Source organism: Mycetomoellerius zeteki, unplaced genomic scaffold (genome assembly GCF_001594055.1).
Source record: "Mycetomoellerius zeteki isolate Tzet28-1 unplaced genomic scaffold, Tzet1.0 scaffold22, whole genome shotgun sequence".
NCBI classification, from domain to species: domain Eukaryota; kingdom Metazoa; phylum Arthropoda; class Insecta; order Hymenoptera; family Formicidae; genus Mycetomoellerius; species Mycetomoellerius zeteki.
Window position 1 is genome coordinate 83,856 of NW_017257172.1, and position 22,330 is coordinate 106,185.

Genomic DNA, 22,330 nt, shown 5'->3' on the forward strand with positions numbered 1-22,330 from the left:
GTCGTTTCGGAAAAGTGAAATAATCGACTAAAAGATATCTTTTGCATTAACCGAAAAGACAACATAATTAAGAGAACATATCTTTCCATTATTTTATTTATACCTTTCATCACTTACCAGCGAGCAGTAGTACATGAGATCGCCACCAGACAGACGTAGTGGAGTTCAATTTCTCGTGTTTGAAAACCATACAAGATAGAATAAAAGGTGCGCGCAGCAGAGGTAAAAAATTTTATGCGTGTTCTAATGAGCACTAATGAAATATTTTTTGAAAACGAGTCTCCAAAAGGGACTATGATGAAAGATAGTGGCTTTTGTACACAGGACACGGCATATTACGAAAAATGTTGTAGAAATGCAATATATAATGATATGCAATTTCGTTTAGATTTTTGTAAAAACTGATTCGGGAATCTAATATATGTTATTAAACGTTATATATACGAAAATATAAAAACTAAAAGAAGTCTTAATTTAGTCATCTTTTAGTTATCTTTTAGACGATTTTGTGCTCTATATACACAAACACACATATAAATTAAGACCACATTAAAACTTATTAAGATTTAATTAAATTGTATAAATTGAACTCAAATAAGGTTTAATAAAGGCTTATCAAACTTAATAAGTTGTTAATATAAACTAATTAAAAGATGCAAAAGATAGTATACATGTTGGCATTCATTTATAAGGTCATATAAAGTCTTTATATGGATTTATATTAAATCCTTATAAAGAATTTATAAGACTTTTATTAAGCTCCTTATTTAGAACATATTAATTTTTTTCCACAGGTACAATTTTGAGCTAAAAAGTATCGCAGAAATTTTCCTCCGACCCAATATACATTAATTTGCTTTAGGCGTTCCATCTTTTAATTTAATCCAATTGAATTAAATGTAAAGAATTTTTGTTTGCATTAGCTACAGTGAATGTAATTAATTAAAATCGTATCAATTACATGTACGAATTGCCGTTCTGTATTAATAAGCTTAATAATCCGCACAATTGATTTAATTTAAATTTACACATAATAAAGGGTAGCGCATTTTCCTCTTTTGATTAGCATATTCGCTTTATAAACTAATGAAAGATGAATACGAAAAATGTAATACTTGCAAATAAAAATGTCCGCGAAAGGATTACGTATCCGAGAAGCGTATGCCAACATGATTATGTTTTGTGCGATGACGTCGTTCTCGGTGCCTCAAAGAAATATTTCCATAGTTGTCAAAAGCGTATAGTAGCTTGCGATTATTTACACGACTTAATCGAGCTCGGAAATAATGTCAAGGTCTTGGCATTGCGAATAACATGTTACTCATTTTTACATTTTACATTCATAAATGCCCATCACGTACATACGTTAAAACAAACGCGAATGTAACATGTAATTCATAAATATACGACAAACAAAAATAAGTGTTATTTTCAGGAGAGATTCGAGAGAATTTAAATACTTGAAGAAAATAAAATGCACGGTAAAGTAAATATCACATATATTAATTTATTTCATATGCACATAAAAATAAAAATAACATTTACAAAATAAAACTTGCCACGTCTATGTTTATTTCTACGAATTTTGTGTGGATGTATTTCAGAGATTGCTACAGTCTAGGCAGATGGAAGAAATAGCTACTTAATGGTTCGATGAGAAATCTGTTACTTATGACGACAGCTGCATCCACACGTGAGCTGGTATCATGGGAATGCACGCGTTTCATTTTAGAAAACTATTAAGAAGAAAGTGAAATCGGACCAACATTTGCATGTTCTAAACATGCAAATATTAGTATCGATATGTTTTCGATAATTTTTTTATATCTATTTATTATTAAAATTTATTTCTTAATATTTATTGCATTGTACAACAAAAAATTTTTCAACACCTGAACGAGATTAGGCATTTGTTTTTAATTTTTTAGATGCTGAATACGAATCTGTTTTTAAAATTATTCCATCACAATTTTGAGAAATTTATAATTGAAATTGTAAAAAAGAGCAAAAAAGGGAATTTATCAATTTTGATATTCGTATTCAACGGCCTAAAAAGTCCTTAAGTTCAAATAAACATAAAATTGGAAGCTATTTTGTAAATCGTCAATTTTATGCAGCTTTGACTGCAAATTTCTTAAAATTGTGAAGCAATTTAGAAATCGAATTCATAATCAGTCCAAAAAACTATGAGAAATGACTAGCCTTGTTTTGGTATTTTTTTGTCAAACACGGTGTTATTAATATTTTGGCAATGAAATTCTCTATGTATAGTTAAAAAATACTGATTGTTCAATCAGAGCAACTTCAATAATTTAATAAACAGAATGAATTGAATCTTCTTAATTGAGAAAGGAATTTATAATTTCCAAGTATCATTGTATCTAGTTTTTAAGAACACGGAGCTTCGATGAATGATATTGCAATTTGTGCCGCACATTAACATAGGAATGGCATATGAGTGATTGTGTGCTAAATACTCTCTTTTGTTACAAACCAAATAGACTGGATGTTGCAAGCTGTATGTTATGTAATAGTGCACATGTGCATTGACGCACGTGTGGACACAGATCGGCTTCATCAGGCGGGAAAAAAGACGGAGATGAGTTTGTTTGCACCTGCTACTGCATTCTCCAAGCGCATGCGAGAGCTTGTTATATGGAAATATCTTATTAATGGCCGATAGAAAATGACGAGTTGTGATGTCATCGATAGTAAAAGCCCACGCAAATTAGACATACGTATTACGTTCGAATCATCGGTTTGGCGTAAATAGCTCGAAAGTGTACCCAATTACCTACGCATTATCAAGTTAATATAATTGCATATTTCTATTATTTATTATTATCAATTGTACTTTCTTTCTATCCACATGTCATAAAATAAAACATCGCTTTTGATGTTTGTGCTAAATAAATGGATTACGTCGCGTATTTTGCACGATGTTTCAGCTATTACATTTATGGCACGTAACATTACGTTAGACTCTCCGACAATTGCGCAAACTTCGCCGAGTGCAAGAATATTCGTTTCTGCCGTGCCGAGTGTTAATCGAAATGTAAATGACGATGGCAGGCGAACTATCTTCTCGAATACCTCGCTATCGCTTCGGGGCGCAACGCGTGTTATCACGGCGAGTAGGTGTATCGTGTCGTAAAGCGCAGTTAAATCACGCTTATTCGTTCTACACGGAAACGACGTTTACGCTGTCTTCGCTTTAATGGCGAACTAATCCCCGGGCAATTACGGCGGCCTGTGTAATCCAGCCTGCGAGAGCATTAATTATGTGAAACAGAAAGAATCGCACACACGCTGCAGGCTGCTGCGCGCCTTCATTCCTGAAAAAGATATGAACACAAACGGGCGTGGAACACTACAAGATATATGTAGATATATGTTTACTATTTTGTTGTAGTCAGGGCTGGGCATGATTGTAGTATATTTGGAAAGTAGCTAGTGTTTATTACAATCGATGATCTCATTATTCCTTTGTTATTCTGAAAAGAAAAAAACTTCGATGTTGAAGGTTTTTCTCTGCAAGACGCAGGCAAATTTTTTAGATTTCTGGGTCTACCTTTTGCTGTATGTTGTTAATTTCGATTTTCTTATTTATTAATTCTATTTTCTGAATTATAAATTTTATTTTATATATATTTAAGAAATAATCTTTACAAATATTAAAATTATTATGAAAGTTTTCTTGTGTGTGTGTTTAAAATTTCTTTTAATTAATAAAAGAATAACGTAAATAATTTTCATTGTTGCATTTACTTCGAATTAAATTGAATATAAATCAAGAATCAAAAGTATTGAATTTTTGATATTTCAGGTTTTCATTTATATGGCCGTGTTATCAAAAGGAGATAGTATTTGATAAATGCCAATCACTTATTCATCGTTTTAATTATTAATAACGTTTCCTACATTACGCTTGCAGACTTAATCACACTGCTGTCAGTCGTAATGCTCGTGACTCGATGTTTAGCATGCGCTTGCTCTTAAACGAGACGGTGCACGCTCTGGAGTGTCATAGGTTTGTAGGAAAGATTAGTGTAGTTAACCAGCAAAACATGCTCGACGCAGTATCTCTCTTAACATGTCTGTATGTTTGTTAAACATACGTTCGTCTTTTTATAATAAAAATGTTTGCATACCGTTTGGCGTCGAATTAATATATTATAATAAAGCGACTGCGTGCAGAAACGCCTTATCAAAAGGTTTACGTTCAAAAATAACATTCGTAATAAAACCGATATGTAAGATATGGACCTATCGCAAGGGTATCCGATAACATGTTTGATATACGTATAAAGAGATAAGTTGCCTTCAAGCATACCTAGAACATAAATAACGATGCAAGCGTTCATAAATAGACGTTCTAACGCTGTAGCGCAATATGCAAATTGGAAATTGTCGTGGGTGTCCTGTCTGCGATTGAAATACGATAATCATATATATTTATATCGTGCAAAGCTGATCACATTGATATCAGTCCCTTTAGGCTAATGCGATCGTCAGATAATGATCGTATTACTGAGAAAGAATATTGAACCAATATTTTAAATTCCATGATAATAAAAAGAAAAAATCAATAAAGATTAAATTTTTTTTATTATGAAAAAGCAATATATGTAATGATGATGTCTCGAGAACTTCTCCTTAATACGAATATTATACGATACAAATATATCATGTTACTGCGACATTCAATACGTGATTTCTAACAATAAAGGTTTATCGTAAAACAATAACATAATCGACCTCATATAGCACGGGTTATTGACTCTTTGGTCGGCGTTCCAGCGATTAACTGATGTGTGCAATAAAGCGCACAGCATGCGTGAAATAATTATTCAATTAAATCAATAAATGCATTTAATAAGATTCGTGACTCAGGTTATGAAATAATAACGCAACGCGGCAAAATCGCTGCAATCTATCTCGGATGCTTATTATAACGTGCCACAGCGAATAAATTTAATTTACATTATTACTGTCAGGTAGTTAGCTCGTTGTAGAAATAGGGTGCGCTTAAGATTGGCTCTAGATCTAATTTAAGATTCTAATCGTTTTAGTAGGCTAATCCAAGGCTTCGTAATATAATAATCATTTAGTAAACATTATGTTTTTAATTGAAATATCTTAGTTGAAATATTAATCTTTCTTTATGCAGACATCAACTATATCTATCTTTATGGAGACGTCAACTATGATATTTTACATTTGAAGTAAACTAAAGGATTATAATCCTTGATTAATGCACAGCATCTCTCTTTACGATCGCAAAGCACTCGTTTACTCTCCCCAATGATTTTTTTCGACTTGAGTTTCTTTTAGATAAATCATTCACAAACGGACTTACCATACACAAGCACGAAAATGATTTACTAACCTGTTAATTCTTTTCATCTTCACTCACCACCACTCGCATCATCGTCCCGATCAACGTGCGCGCGATCGTACGCTACAACACGATGACGAGAACGGCGCGGCGCGACGCGGCGCGGCGGCGACTTTACGCCAAGTGATCGATCCTGTACGGTCACCGGCGAGATCGCGCGCGACAATTTCCACACACACTGGTCCCCGCACAGTCTCGGAGAGGTGACTGGGAGATTCTGTGGACCGACGGTTCTGGTTCACGACTGGTTCTTCTCCTTCTCCTTCGGCCTCTGGCCCCTTCCATCGGTGCAGCATAATACACCGTTCGCAGCAAGAGACGCGGAAAAAGAGACGCGGGTAAATAGGCGGCTATGCGCGCCAAGAGGATCGAAGAGAGAAGGAAGAAGTGGATGAGGATGCTGGGACTCTCGACAGGTTGCCCCCCGTGTACCCAAGGAAAAGGGACAAGACGGGGTGGAAATTCTCGGACCCACTACTTGCCGTAGGGATCGGTAGGGTCAGGGACGGATTCGCGGATTTTGATTTTGCTCTTTGCGTTCCTACTCAGCAGAATATGTATTTCATCTATAAATACATATTCGTTTAATTTGAAGTAACATTCACTAATTGAAGTTCGATAAAAGATTTTTAGTATTTGAATTTGTATTTAATCTAATAATTGGATTATCTCAATTCATTCAATTTTTTACTTTCACAGCGGTTTTAGCGAAATGATAGAAACGCTTTGTTTTTATTACACAGAAAAAATGTTACGATTGGAAATAATGACAATTGGAACTAATGATAATTTTTGCCCATCAATACATTTGGTTGTGATAACCGTAAGATGGATATATCTTTACAGTCGTATATGCAAATCTTACGGTTATTATAATCGTACTACAGTTCTTACAACCAAAAAATGTATTGATGGACGATTTTTGGTCGTTGAAACCGCAGCCGTTTTTTGCATTAATATTTGATTCAAAAGTCTTGCCATTTAAGAGTAAAGAGAAGATCATTTTTTTCATCTCTTAATCTAACTTTTGTGTGTGTGTGTGTGTGTGTGTGTGTGTGTGTGTGTGTGTGTGTGTGTGTGTGTATATTTTTGTTACATGTAAAGTTAATAGACATTTTTGATTCAACTTTTAATATTTAATTTTTTTAACTTCATGAAAAAACAAAATAATTATGATTTAAAAATAAAAATAAACATTTGAACGAAATAAATTGGTTTAGAACTATAAATACGATATGTCAAATTAATTTTAAAAGTGACTTAAAAAAATAGCAAGAATATATCAAGAATGAAATAGGTGACATTAAAAAAAGGAGCATTCCCCTGGCGAATCTTCGGCCCTGAATAGGGCCGTTCGGAACTTTACACCCCACTACCTGGCACCGACGTGACCCGACGTTGGAGAAGATTCTTAGCTTTGTCCCAGGTAGAAAACCGATAGCTCCGAAGGTTGTGTTTTAAAATAAAAATCTTTTCTGTAAAAAGTCGCTGAAATCTCCTTGCGATAAAATTCTTCACAATTTTTGTTCATTAGTTACTAATTATTTCATCAGGAAAATTCTTTCTTATTATCACAACGAAAAAGTATGGACTAAATGTCGATAATTATTGTAACACTCATTATAATGCGGCTATAACAACTTTCTTTGATAAATAATTATCTAGTATATACGTATGTAAATTACATACACGTCTCTTAATTAAACGGTAGCCTGAAATGTTTGCGATAAGGCATAAAACCAATCAGCAACAGGCAGTCTAATGATGATTTGCTTCTCGTCAAGTGCCAAAGTCAACAAAGTCTAATAAAGCAACTGCACAGCAGTGGCAATGACCTGGCCGTGTAAACATAAATTCAGCAACTCGATTGGCTCCAACTGGTGCACTTAATAATTGCAAGACACTTATAAATTGATTAACAGACTGTTAAATTGCTAGCAATATGCATAGAGACAAGAGATTTTAATATAATGTTAAAATATCAAATTTATTCTATTATATCAATAATTTTAACATTCTTTTGCTGGACTGTTTAGATAATTAAATTTTCTATGTGTAGAATATATTTTTTCGTTTTCCTCTCATTTGCGTGCGGCAAGTCGATTAGGTCCAGCTGGAGCACTCCACCAACCATACAAATAGATCTTGCTCTCGTACCTCGTGGTGATGCTATCTTTGTCCGTTGAATCGCTGTTCCGTATTTAAAGAGCACGGGTCAAGTACCCGTACTAAACATTCAGACATCATATCCGCGTATGATGATGACATCAAGTCATTACAAATACGTAACTATCGCTTCCTTACATGGAAAAAATTTTACATGGATTTTGCTGAAGTATCTAAAAATTTAGCTAGATACAGATCTGAAAATAAATTTGTTGGACTATCAAAATTCTTATGTAGAACACTTAAACATAATAAGCAATGCTGCAAAGTTTTGACATTCTATAACCACCAGCTTGAGCGTCCTACATAATTGTTTGACGATTTAACAAAATTTATTTTTAGATCTGTAAATTTTTAAATACTTTAGCAAAACCGTTCTTGCCATGTAATCTTTCGCAAAATATTCGCAAAAATCTTTACAAATAAAACAAAAATTCTGATTCGTACACGCACTGTTATTATCAAATAATCATCTTCAATGACAACATAGTAGTTAAGTCAGTTTTAATAAATGCAGTCCACGCTTTTAGCTTCGATATGTATACCTCAGTCCACAATCACTGAATGAAAAAATCTGGAATTCCCAGTGGGTGGACCAGTTCCCCGTCCCCTAAGATCTGCATGACCGTTGTATTCTTTCACGATGAACGCATATCATTTCTTCTTACGAGTTTTACGAAGAGCGGCGTGCGTTGCATCGTCATCTTTTTTTTCGTCAAACTCCCTTTTCGGCCATTACTTTCACTTTCACACGTTACTTTGAAACTATTCCTTAAATAGACATCCAACTTCACATTTCCAAAACATTAAAAGCTATTAGAACTTGGAAATGAGATGTATTCTTATAAACGCAAGTAATTGTTATAAACAAATTCGTTATATTAACAATACTTTTGTTGTATAATTTTTATTAATATTTTTAATATTGTGTTATATTTGTTAAATCAAAATAATGAAAGACTATAAATAGTGTATAAATAAAAAAATAAAATAGTATTTAGCAAATAGAGGAATTAATAACAGAATATACGACCAGATACGATTCAAATTATTTTATTTTCAAAGCATTTTATGCATATGTAACGATCAACCGCGTAACAATACTGTTCCTGGTGATCATAAAGGAGACTTTTCTTTTCTCTTTTAATGCACACCGCAATACATTTGACTCTTCCACGATCGTAGTTTCTCTCTCCGTCTTTTATTTGTTGCAATAATAAAGTAATCAAGAATTAAATGGTTATTTGTCGTACATTATATAGAGAATATATCTATAGTTCGTTACACACGTAGTTTCTTCTTGTAATCAAACGGCAAGCCGCGCGTGAAAATCGCTCGTACAATAAATCGTCGTAATACTGCTCGAATTATCTCGAGTAAACGTATCAAGAGTGCGATTGTACTCTAGATAGAAACGCACGTTATTAACACCCACGAACATTCTTGACGAAATAAGCCTAAAGATACGTTGCAGTGATATTTATATAACATTAATTCGAGTTGCATTAGCAATAAAGATCACTGCACATCTCGTTTTCTAGCTTATATTACGCTCGACTATGTTGGCAATATAGAATTACTTCAAGGATCATCGAAATCGGATATCAGGAACTCTCTGTCTTCCTAACACCTGAATATCCTTCCCGTCTCTTAAATATCATAATTTTACATTAAGATTTTGGAATAGTGAACGAGACCGCGCGTAGTGTTACGGGACACATGAATCTTCTTACGTAATAACGCAAATAGAGAATTCCCATCCTTATAGAAGTATATAATATTTGAAAAGCACTTCCTCCTTTTTCTTTGCATCCGTATATATCTACATATTTCTTTTATGCGCACGATACTCACTTCAGCTTTTGCGATGGAGAATAATTAGAAATTTACGTTCATTCTGTTTACTCTATAAAAATCGAAACTACATTCATTTTGTGATTTACATTGAAATAAACGACATAAGACAAAAATATTACTCATTAAAATATGAAGAATAAATAATATTTTCCCAAATTTGATGAGACTTGACTATTTCATTTAATTTAAGTCTGAAAACATTTGAATTTACAAAAAATTCTGTTCGCGTAAATCGAGAAATTCTGAAATAATATATTCCTAAATTACGTAAAATAATAAAAAGCGATCGCCTAGAAAATTTATAAAAATGTAATACAATAAATACTGAAATACGTATATTCGTCAATGAGTGGTATGGACTTCTTGACTGCTCGTGAGAGAAATTGATCGTCGACGATGGTCGAGGAGACACGGAAAGATGTTTATTGTACAAGCTTTTTCATTGGGGACCGACTACCTTCATTAGTATAGTGATTACGGGAAGGAGTTACATGATTTACAAACATGTTAAATACCTGAGAAGAACGTGATCACGAGCGCTAGCGAATCAAATCGCGCGCTACCCTATTATATCGTTCGTATATCTTTTTCTTACAATGACACGACTGCCACTACATCATTTAATAATCGAGAGATCTATATAAAAATCGAAGACTTATGCGAAAAGTTACGATGACAACGGGACAAAAACGTACACGTATGAAAAAGTAAGAGTTCAAATGGACACATTGAACACTTTCTCTCGCTACAAATTATGTAATATTCAAATTGATATTCCACATAGTCGCTTAGCATCTTTGAAACATCGCCTAAGTATATTACAGAAATCCATCGAGAACCGTATACGATTGTTGTTTATAATGTAATTAGCGAGTAATTAGCAAATATAGTCATTCGAATGACAAAAAGATTTTGTTAACATTACTGTTGTGTCGATACAATGAATTAAAATTACAATTTTTTGTATCAACAGTATATTTAGTTGCTGAATATTTTGTCGAAAATTTACATAAGCTCAGCAAGAAAAGTAAGAATTTTACTACTTATTTTATTTATTTCATAAATTATTCAGTTCAATAGGAATTTCAATTGTACATAATTCTAAAAGTAGAGAATAATTTTTATAGATCTTATGATTTTCTTAAGAGTATAGTTTTTTGGACAATCTAATAGAACTGTTTTCTTTTTATGGTTTTAAAAGACGAGTAACTTGTTTCTGCTATATGTCAAAATTTGTATTTATTACAATAACAAAATATCGCGACGATTAAGATGTAGGTAAATGACGAAGAATGTTAAAAAGTTTGATTTTTTTACCGATGAGTGTATTACATAGAACGTTTAATCTATCATTTTGTAAAATATATTTTTTATAGTTATAGTTGACATTCAATTTTCAAGATCCTTTAAGATATTGCATTTTCTTGGTCAGTCAACTGTTTTTCCGTCCATTTACGTAACTTCGACGATGCGTAAATGGAGTAATAAAAGTATGCATGTTTCAGTCGGAGGCAACGACCTAGAGTATCCCGAAAATAATGTATGCCAGTAACAGCATTCCAGTCTCGAAAAAATTTTTAGCTAATTATTTAATACATTGATGAAGTTATAAATGAAAATTTTATTCAAAATTTTTATCATTTATAACTTTCATAAATTTAATTATATATTTAATGTGAAAATTACATTAAATTTGAGATTAAATTTTCATTATAAAAAAGAATGAAGTGCTGTACTTATAACGAAAAAAATATTGCTGAGATACTTATTCTTTCAGAAAATTCTTATAGAGCATTCATGAAGTAATTTATTTATAATATTTATATGATATATTAGAATTTTAACAAAACAATTTTTTTAATGATACGTTATAATAAACGTTATGATATCATATAAATACCACTGATTCTTTAATTTAATGAACAATGTTAATAAAATTTACATATCAATAATAGACAGTGAAATTACGAAATGACATGCAATTTCAAATATTTGTTAATTATATATGCCGCGTTAATTATCGAATAATTGTTACAACACATAGATAATACGACGTAATAGGAATATCGCATCATAATATTTACAATGATATGTGATAATAAGTGACAATGCGCAGATAATGTATGCAGATTTCGTATGAGCCTTCTTCGCCATATCTCTATTTCTTATATGAAAATTTCCTCTATCCAGCACATGTGTATGAGAAAAAAAGATAATAAACCTGCGAATGGGTATATAAGGTAAACAAATAAAAAATCAATTTACAAATAAATATAAAACATATATTTAAATTAAATGCCACAAAATATCTTGCTTTGCGATAAATCTGACGTCAGAGTGTCCTTTTTTTAGTTCCTCCACGTGAAATTATAGTGCCAAAGAGAAATAAATCAACTATCCATTATTTTTTTATAACGGTAACGTGCACACGTTTTAACAATATGCTAAAGAAATATATAATACCGATATGTCGGAAATTAAGTGAACGTTATACGCGCTATTTGAAGAATCTATAAAAAAAATTCGCTAAAAATCACGGCAATCTAATTCGCCGAATAAGTCCTTCCGATCTCATCGATATATATTCAGTCTTCATCAATTTATCATTCTACCGTGTATCAATCCACCGCACCACAGTTTCACGCGGATTCGTTAGAATTAATTAAAATACTAGTCGTTTCGTGCCGCGTGCGCGCTGACGAAGCAAGGGGGAGTCGAGTCGAAGAAAAATACAATTGTCGCCTCTCTCGTTTCTCTCTCCTCTTTGTTCCCTTCTCTTTTTCAGAATTAAATAAAATTTTCTTATCCAAATGCGTTTCGTCTCTATAAAAAAATAAGTAAATTAAAAGAAATTCATAGGAATCTATTTCGAATTCAGGATTAAATTAACATTTTATTTTCTTCCATTCGTTTCTGATGGTTAGTAACATATCAAAATTAAGACATAAATATACGTAAAAAATATTTTCTACATATGTATATTTATGTCTTAACTTTCATTACAGCCGTGAAAATAAATATATGAAAGAAAGATTTGATATTTTAATAAATCCAAAATAATACTTAATTGGAATTTTGGAAAATAAATTTCTATGAATCTCTTTCAATCTCTTCCTTTTTTACACAGTTCAGGAAGATGCAGCACCGGTCATTTTCTATATTTTGCCGGTTGTAGGAGCATAAGAGTTTTTGAAAACGAATACGCTTTCTTAATGAACATGTCTCTTATAGTTAAAGAAATTATTATTGCTGCAAAATCGATCATGGATCGTATTATTGCTCTACGAGAGCTTGGACAATAACGTGAAAAATCCGTGACTCCTCCAATCGTTGAGCCACTATTAGCCAAAGAGCAAATTCTTTAACGTTTGTTATCGGAATCGTTTCTTAAGACCGCACATAATCCATTGATACGATCGTGACTTGCCGAGCAATGAACACTAACTGTGGTACATACAAGTGGCTTTCAGGAAAACAGGAAACCGTATCGTTTCGCGTATGGACGTAGCATTTCGCGACATTTCGTTGATTCGTAATATTTCGCATACTGGGCTAATTTGTAGCTGCCTGTTTCTCATCTGACGTTAATATCGAGCGAGTGAAGCTCAGAATTAAAGAATCGCATTCAGTGCTGAACGTCGCCGCGCAATTTTCATCACTTCCATGATTCTTATGTCAAGTGGATGACGCTAAGGATCAGGAGGATCACAACTAATATTAAATGCGGCATTATACGCACGAAATTACGTAGGTGAGACGCCTGTGAAGCAATTAGAGTTTCAATGCTTGCTAGTTTCAGTGAATGCCTCCTCCCCCCTCTGCAATATTTGCACAGATGCATATACATACATCATATGTAATACGTCCTTATGCAGCTATGCGGCTAATTGATATTCGTAGGTATACGCGAGTAATTATCTGCTTACACGATTTATGTACAAGTTATCACGATTTCAGGTAGCCGAGAGGATCAGTAACGACGATGTGAAGCATCGCTTTATACTGCGCGGTAACGATATTCAGCGCCTGTTTACATTCAATATAATATAACGCACATACACACAAACACACACATGCATACATTCCATATTCCTCTGCCCCTTGACGTTTTCCAAATAATTATCGCAAATTGGCTTAATTTTTATCATTTCTCAATTTTTTTTTACTACGTTCACCAATAAAGAAATTCGTTTATTAATGCGAGCAACAACTAAGCGGAACAACGCAGATTGTCTCCGCAGGATTAGTAATTTTTTTTTCTCTTGACAAGGCGAAATCGATGGGAAACGGCACAAAAAGCGTCTCTTATGCACAAGATGCTTATGCACAAGATATGTCTACCATCAGGAAAAGAATAGAACGCGCTACGTCCTTGCCGCCGAACACATATAGAGACATCTACAATTATCTTACTAATCATTAATAGTTAAATATCACAATCTATGATAAGAAATCCGCGTATATGCGTCTTGCCGCATCGCTAACTACCCGCGCGTTTTTCACCCGTCGGAAAATTGCAGTGCGCAGAGATGCAAATCAACGAGTACGTACAAAAATAAATAATCGTCTTGGATGAATACAGCGGGATCGTGTAGCTCACTAATCTGTCTGCTTGAGTCCGCGTGCAAACCTACGTGGTACGTCTACGATTTATTTGGAGCGATCGATCAATCGTTCAAAAAACGAAGCGCTAAAAATAAAACAGGCCTGAGTCGTAGAAAAGAAATTTATCGATCGATTTTTGAAAATTTCTCATCTATACACATACAATAATATATATTAATTTAATTCTCATTTATGTCATACATTTGACACATGCGTCACAATTCAATAATTATATAGTAATTAAACAGTAACACACCTACACTACAATATTTAACTATATACAAATATAACAAATTTTGTTCGTTTCGTATCCTATAGGGATAAGGAAGAATAAAGACCTGGCATTTTATCAGCGCTTTAATCAGTGCGATAATCGATCGTGCCAATAGTCGTTCGCGTAGATTTATGCGGACTTTTACTGATGAGCGGAAATGAATACAGATTCACTATTGAAAAGGCAAATAGATGAAATAAATTTATGATGCTTTCACAAAAACATTTCATTTAAAAATAAATTATTATTTCTGATATTTATCGTATATGAGAATTCTGAAATTTTTAATTTAAATTTTCATCCACTGACCCCTTCAATTTATATATCGAAATATAATTCACTCGAAAGAGATTATATTCTATTTGTCCCTTTTATATATTTACATTATAAATCTCTTGTTTTGTGAAATTCAAAGTAACGTAGAATGAAACCAACTTGAAAAATAAATCACTCGGAGCTACAGTTTCTATCATATCCTTATGGCAAAAACGGTAAAAAAAGAAAGAAGCGGAAATATCGTTAAATAATGACGGTTCGTATTTTCAGAGTATATGCAAAAGGGATAAGAGATCGTGATCAATAAAAAATATATATATATGTATATATATATGTGTGTGTATATATATATGTATATATAATATATGTATGTACAATCAAGATTGTACAACTATATGTATGTACAATCTGTTTACATAATGGAGAAATAAGTCAATGTTTTTTTCTATGCAAAAACTATGTTTTTATAGAGGATACTAAACGCCTTTCTATGTACAACATGGGACAGATAATCTGCAATCTATTTACAAAATTTATGCACAATTCAGTAAAAAATGCACTGTGAAAACAATTGCGTACTTATAATTTTCCCGTTCGTAAAATTTTATGTGCAATTATTAATTTTTCATTTAATTAAGTTCAATCTAGTTCAAAATGTAAAAATTATAAAGAATACTGCATAAATCATGATATTTCTCTTGTCAAAAGAACATTTTGAATCTTTAAGAGCCGAGCGAATAAACTTGGTATTAAAAATAATTTGTGATATCATGGCTTAACAATTTCAATCCTGACTATGATTATGAAATCGAGATGTATATTAAACAACTTCATAATTATGTTTTTAGTAGAAAGATCTAATGAAACATTTTATCACAATTAAAGGTCGCTCGATTTATAACAGAAATATCCCTGATACAAAACATAAACTCTTACCTTGAAAAGCACTTCGAAATCACCTAATAAAAAATTCGTTTCCGCAATCCCTGTAAGAGAGTCGTGATACGTGTTGTTAAGAAAACAGGACTGAAGGAATGTTCTGCGACGTGATGAACCGTATAATAAATCTCTCAGTGGTATACCGTGAGGATTCTGTGTAAAAATTATGATATCGCAATGTTGTTATGCATTCATTCATTCACTGTCATCGAGACATGCTCTCAATTATTCTCGTATCTGTTTATCTCTCTTGATCTTTTTGTATCTATTTTACATTATAAATTCAGCGAATAAACGGAAATAGAGCATCAACCCGTTTCTTCTTTTTATGAAGTTCCGTGAGTTCAGGTACACGTCCACATACGCGATCATCATAGGCCGTTGATCGAGAATTCTTCACGGCACAATTAGCGCATTCGTGATCTGACAGATTCGTGCTGCGCGATATTAGCAGTGAAAGATCACATGGCGCATTTCAAGTTCGACAGGAGTGTCGCCCAAGGTGATACATCGCAATTGATCTCATTGCGCGAAGTAATCATACATGATAGCGAAAACAAGAGTCTTCCCCCCTCGACGGGCTGTGGACGCAACATCGACTGTGTAGCGACGATGACTAGGATGATGACGTGGGCGACGGTGAAGAAAAAGGGGGTCGCATGAAGATAAAGAGGTAGACAAACGACGCCCGCGGCACACGGTCCTCAGCCCGGAGTGGGTGGGGTCTTATGTCAGTGAATATTGAAGTTGTATTGTTTGCGGCTGGAAGAGATGCGGAGCCACCGACTAACCGCCAATGGCTCCGGATGACAATTCGACCAGGAGATGTCGCCGAAGTGAGGATATGGCGACGATGTGGTCGTTGCTTCGACCTGAATCGATGCAGACGTTGGAAAATCTTGCGACGATTGGCACAATTGCTCATGTTGTGACTTGTGCCTTTTTTGTTGCCGCGATACCGAGCTCGCATGATTCAATCTCTTGCCGTTGATTTGACTGGCATGCTGTTGCTCCAGCTGTTCCACTGGTTCGAACAAATTCAGACTCGGCATGGAAACTTGCATTTGCTGATAATTCCTGACTGAGATTGGTGACTGTGATGAATGGCTATTTGGCCGTGACTGTATCTGCATTAGTAGCTGGGATTTAGTGTCTTTGGTGGTGTAAACGGGTGAGTACATGGACATGGTCTCGGCATCGATGTCCACAGGAGTCTCGCCTTCGAGCACAGTGGCGACTACCGTAGGTGGTTGTATGCAAGTGGTTGGCAGTGGTGCCGGTACGACTGGCATTGTGGGCGTCGTGGTAGTACTTGGTATCAAGGTGGCTATTCCTGATGACTCTTCGCTGTTGGTACCCGGTAATGGGGATAGTGATGGTAGCATTACGGATATTGGTGCCATCATTGAACTTGACTGCTGTTGTGATGAGCCGCTACTGCTGTTGCTACTACTGCTGCCAGCGATGGTAGAATTGGCCACCAGCGTGGACTCTAGATTCCGCAGCTCCTCCGAATTGACAAAGTCCTCTTCGAGTTTGGTCTAAAAAAGAAAAATATTGACAATACGTAGAGTAAGGATCATAGGCCCCGTAAGAAAAGGTGGCGTTTAAGTGTCTAAAAGAAATCATGCCTTACAGGTTTAGTGGAGCCATGCGGGGCCAGACACCGATAAAGCAAATCAACAGCCTGCAATAACAAAAACAGAAAACAAGTATCAACCGACACCCTCTGCGTTTGTCTTTATGCACGCTAGCTTGTGGTTGTACCCCGACGCTGACTTCACTGGGTCGATCGATCCATGTTTGTCAGCAGAATAACATAATTCTATATTTCTTTTTTTGTTTCTACATTGATTACAAAATATTTCTTACATCAAAGAAAATTAAGATTAATAAAATTTTTCTTTCTATCAAATAGCTAAAATTAAAAAAATGTGCTTATGGTAAATTGAAAATAAGAAATATTGTTATATATGTTTATATATTTTTGAAACAGTTTTGTTTCTTTTATTTATTAAAAATAAATTTTATAATAAAAAGAAATATTTATAAAATATACGTATTTAGATTTTGTTCTTGATAAATATTTAAAAAATTATCTATAAAATATAACATTAAATTAAATTTAAGAACATAGTGATATGAAATATTGGATTTGGTATTTATTTCTGTGAAAGGTACGTAAAAAAATTGCAAAATTCTTCCGATATTATTCGACTTCGGATACTTGCCCGAATTTCTAATTTCTTGAGAATTATTAAAATTCTTAAAACACAATCATTTAAGCTTGACCTGAATAAATTTGAAAAACAAGCTTGAAACAAATTTATCTTTACATTTCCAGAAAATGTATTTCTGCGTTACCTTCTTTGAGCCAGCCTTTCAATATCACTAACACTTATAACAGTATGCAGAAATGAAAGTTTTTTTTAAAGCATAATAAAAAATAAGAATATCATGCATAATATTCCAAACTTATCGAGACATACACAATAATTTCGACAAAAAGTACGAAAGCCATATATTTATTTCCTGTATTTTTCTCAGATGCAAAGTTATGAAAATAATATGTGTACACAAAAGAACAATACTCGTACAATTTTTTATTTCAACTACACACAATCAAACTGAAACTTTCATTTCACCATTGCGCCAGCAATCTTGCTTTCTTGATACAGATTGTTCGCGCAAAAGTCTAATCATAATAGTAACAATAGCGTGGCAAATGAAGAAGATTCACACTGAGGATAGTACAGAAACAGGAGAATCAGGAAGAAGGAGAGAAAGGAAGTATGTATGTATGTATGTACGTATGTGTATATATATATATAATCGATTTTCCTTGATACATGTTTGATTTGATTCAAAAATAGCTTAATCCGGATTTTAAATGTGGTATTGTATGTTTTTTAGTCGCTGAACACGATGCAATAATTCATTTAACCTCACGATATATACGCCTTAAGAAATATAGCCGAGTTCAAGGTCGATTTTAGCAAGGTTCTAAATGTTCAAATGGATCGTTACTCCTCTCAAATTGTAGGTTTATTCACTCAGAACAAGATTCACTTGGAATTTTCCCGGGACTTTCTACAGGGCCTTTTTTCTATCCTTAAAAACGTTTCATAATCCAATTAAATGCAACTTTTAAAGGCCCTGTAGGAGGTCCCGGGAAAATTCCAACCGGATCTTGTTCTGGATGAACAGACCTACAATTTGAGGAGAGTAACGACTCATTTGAACGCTTAGAACCTTACTAAAATCGATCTTGAACTCGAAATTTGGTTATTTTTTCACATTAATCGGGCTATATTTCTTAAGACATATATCGTAGGGTTAAATGAATTATTGCATCTTGTTCAGCGACCAAAAAAACATTCGGTACCATATCCAAATTAAGCTATTAAAATCCGGATTAAGCTATTTTTGAATCAAATCAAACATGTATTAAGGAAAATCGAAACTTTGATTTAAATATCGTTCACTAGCGACCTCTAAATCTTATTTTTTGATAAAAATTTAGAGGTGTTCTTTTGGCATGGAGGCTTTTGAACTGAGGCCGATTAAAAAAAATATTTTCTTTTTTCCTAACAATACAAAATTACGAATACAAAAAAGCAGTGATTTGCTTACCTTTGGCAGTGGATACGTGTCCGGTAACGATAGTACAGGCGGTGAGCTCGGCGTTTCCGAGTCGGCAATAGATACTGGAGTGTTGGGAGCAAGAGGATTATTCAGGTTGGATACGGCGGTGGCGGCGGCGGCGGCGGTAACGGCCGAGGATACAGTGACGGTTCCAGAGACCGTCACCTTCGTTGTCTGCCGGCTACCGCCGCTATTCGGCTGCTCCTTCGCGGCACGATGTTCCGCGAGGAGCTTGTCGAAGGTCTTGCTGCGACCGACGACCGTTCGGCGCAGCGAGACAGTGTGCGCTTTGCATGTGAGCGACCTGGTGCAGGGCTTGCCGGTCTCCTCGTTCAACACACCGCAGTGCCGATCGGGATCGTACTCGCGGTCTTTGAGTAACGAGCGATCCGTTTTGAGCCTCTTCCGACGAGGCTGGTTGGTGCCACTGTTACTGCTGGGACCAGGGCTTTTACTCGGACTCCCTCCGCTGCTTGTAGATGCACTGATAATATTCGAAGAACCGGCTATGTTAGGAGAGGTAGTTTGTACCGTGATCGATTCAAGAGGCGATCGGGGTGACGAGGAGATCGGCAGAGAGCCACCTACAGACAAGTTCGCCTGATCCGCAGTACGCTTAACGGTCGTGTGGTTCAGCTTCGCGCTACCAACAATAGGAATTGAAGCAGAAACTGAAGGAACTGATGGTTGAGTGTTTCTCTTCAGCTTGGAGACCTTGCAGAAGGGAGTTTTTATGGACGGTTTTGTGACTGGGGTCGTAGGTGGCGGAAAATTTGCCATGCCGGAATGGCGACACTCTGTGGCAAAATAGAAGATGTGTTTACATGTTTAGTACCTGCAATACACGTATACAAGATGCTAATGAGTTGCAAATATTTTGACAATTTAACTGAATCTCAGCTGCGAATGGAATCATTGTGTACATACATTTTTTATAATATATAATAAAAATATTTCTTTAAATTAAAATTCAATAACTTTGATTTAAATATATTAAATAAAATTTTCAAATATATAAATTGATAAGCCATTGCTCACTTTAAACGCACACAAAAATTTTGCGTTTTGAATTATATAAATACTCAAAATATAATTTTGGATTATAATTAACTAAATAATAAAATCAGAATTCAACTTGCTTTATGTTTAGCCCTGCATTTAATAAATAATTAAAGTTTCTGATTATATCACGCCTCATTGTTATTATTATTATTAATAGAGCTACATTTCTGTTTATACTAATAGATTATGTTAAACATAAAGCAATTTGATTATACTTTGTTACACTATACTATAATAATTAATAATGTAAGAATATATACCTATATGTTGAATGAGAGCTTGCGGTTTCACTATGGCATCGCATATTTCACATACTACTCCATAGAAATCATCCCTCTCTGGACAAAAGCCATACAAATCGATATCTGAAAAATGTTTCACTAAATTAATGTTACGGTAAACATGTGTGAGAGAGAGAGAGAGAGAGAGAAAGAAAGAAGTAACAATCTATATATAATTGTATATATTTATTGTATATATTATTATTTTAATATATATTGAAAAAAATTAGTAATTACCATCTGAAGAAAGACGTGTGACTGAGTTTGATGGTTGGACTTCTGTTTCTTCATCGCCTGAAACACGGAACATACGTTCATAACAGTATTATATATCAACCAATATTTATTTCAGAAAAAACAATGATTTTTATTTTATATATTATTTAATAAAACATGAAATATTTTATATATAGTATTATTTATTAATAAATCATGAATATATCCATAGGAGGTTTATGCTTGGTAATGCTCTACGTGTCCAAAATATTATTTAAATTAAAAAGTTTATCCTACAGCTACACTCAAAAACATTAATAGAGTATTATTTATATGAAAGATTCATTATTCATCTACACTCATATATTATTAAAAGAGTAAAAGATTCTCTACATAATTAATAAAAATATTCAAAATTTCCTCAGCAAGTATTATATTGAGCTTTTAAATGTAAATATGAAATAAAGAACACAGAACTTTATAGACAAGTCAACTTTATTCTTTTTATTTACATCTAGCATACATGCATAATAACAGCTGTAGTACAAAATTCAAGAGGATGAAATCTACAGAAGGAAAATATATGTCGCGTGATTAACGCTTTCTCTTTCTTTCAATAACAATGTATCTCAGAAATACCATCAATCGATTAATAAACGATCTGCCGATCGTTCAATTTTCGGCAAATGATCGACAGCGTACGCTCGCTCGAATTACATAATTGTCAGTGAGTCCTGAAAATCATAGGCAAAACTTGATGGCGACGGGGGCGCACGGGGAGCACGCGAGAAAATTCGCAGCGTGTTATCGTACCCCCGTGCCGTTGATAGATGATACATAACACACAACACCCCCTTCGACATAGCCCCCTGCGATGAGGTGAGGCGAGGCGCGCGGGCGCGCGCGCGCGCGCGCGTGTCGCGCTACCGGACAAAGGAGCGTCGAAGTGAGGTTAGGTACGCGCGCCTCCGACGCCCGTCGCCGTCGCGGCTGCGGCCAGGCTGTCACTTCCCGACATTGCCAATGGCGCTCGCGTTCCGAGTGAAACACGGCGCGGTCCTCGCGTGTATATAGCGTGGCGAAGCGAGAATGTTTTTCGGGGCCGGGCCGCGTGGACTGTCAGGTGCGGCGCGATACTATACTCCACGCTATATCTACTCTCCCTCGCCCCCGCGATCTCCGTCGCTCCCGTCGCCGTCGCGCCCGTCGCGTCCGCGTGTGTGTCGCGCCACGGCCAGACGCATTTGCCTCCTCCTCCACCACCACCACTCTGGCAACTCTGGCTCGCTCTTTTCCACCAGCCACAGTTCCTCTCTCGACTCTCTCCCCTCTCCCCTCTTCCCTCTCCCCACCCGACCACAAACCGATTCCACTAATTGTCCAAGTACGCGTAGCACGCGCGCGACCAAGTGTCCCCTTCAAACGTATATCTCGACCAACATATCGCGTCTAACGCCGTTTCGCGACGCGTCGTCGTGCGACCAAGATGCTCGCTCCGTCGTCCAGGTCGTCCTCGCCAGTCCTCGCGTTTCCACCGTTCCGCGTGGCTGCCTTCTCGAATCTCGCGTACCCATCGAGTGCACGCACACACTCTCGCGTACCGCACGCGCG

At 35.0% G+C, this 22,330-nt stretch overlaps 2 protein-coding genes across 2 annotated transcripts in view; both read right to left on the reverse strand.

The window, feature by feature from the left end:
• The window catches only part of Kank (KN motif and ankyrin repeat domain-containing protein 2 kank), a 39,688-nt gene extending 34,093 nt beyond the window's left edge, over window positions 1-5,595 (reverse strand). The window contains exon 1 of the mRNA XM_018448164.1: window positions 5,390-5,595. The gene's annotated coding sequence lies outside the window, so the exon portion shown is untranslated. The remainder of the gene's footprint in view (window positions 1-5,389) is intronic.
• A 9,876-nt stretch (window positions 5,596-15,471) lies between these two features.
• On the reverse strand, window positions 15,472-21,737 carry LOC108722803 (ataxin-7-like protein 1). Its single transcript, XM_018448107.1, has 6 exons — window positions 21,680-21,737; window positions 20,741-20,797; window positions 20,483-20,587; window positions 19,149-19,957; window positions 17,152-17,202; window positions 15,472-17,056 (listed from the first exon to the last, which is right to left on the reverse strand). The coding sequence occupies exons 1-6, from the start codon at window positions 21,735-21,737 to the stop codon at window positions 16,247-16,249; spliced, it is 1,890 nt and encodes a 629-aa protein (XP_018303609.1). The 3' UTR covers window positions 15,472-16,246.
• Window positions 21,738-22,330: the final 593 nt, after the last annotated feature.

Excerpts from the sequence above, each read along its gene's own strand:
- LOC108722803 (XM_018448107.1), bottom strand. The coding sequence starts at position 21,737 with ATGTCGGGAAGTGACAGCCTGGCCGCAGCCGCGACGGCGACGGGCGTC. Across the intron at positions 20,588-20,740 it reads CACACGTCTTTCTTCAGATG|ATATCGATTTGTATGGCTTT; the intron begins GTAATTACTAAT and ends AACATTTTTCAG. Across the intron at positions 19,958-20,482 it reads AGCTCTCATTCAACATATAG|AGTGTCGCCATTCCGGCATG; the intron begins GTATATATTCTT and ends ATTTTGCCACAG.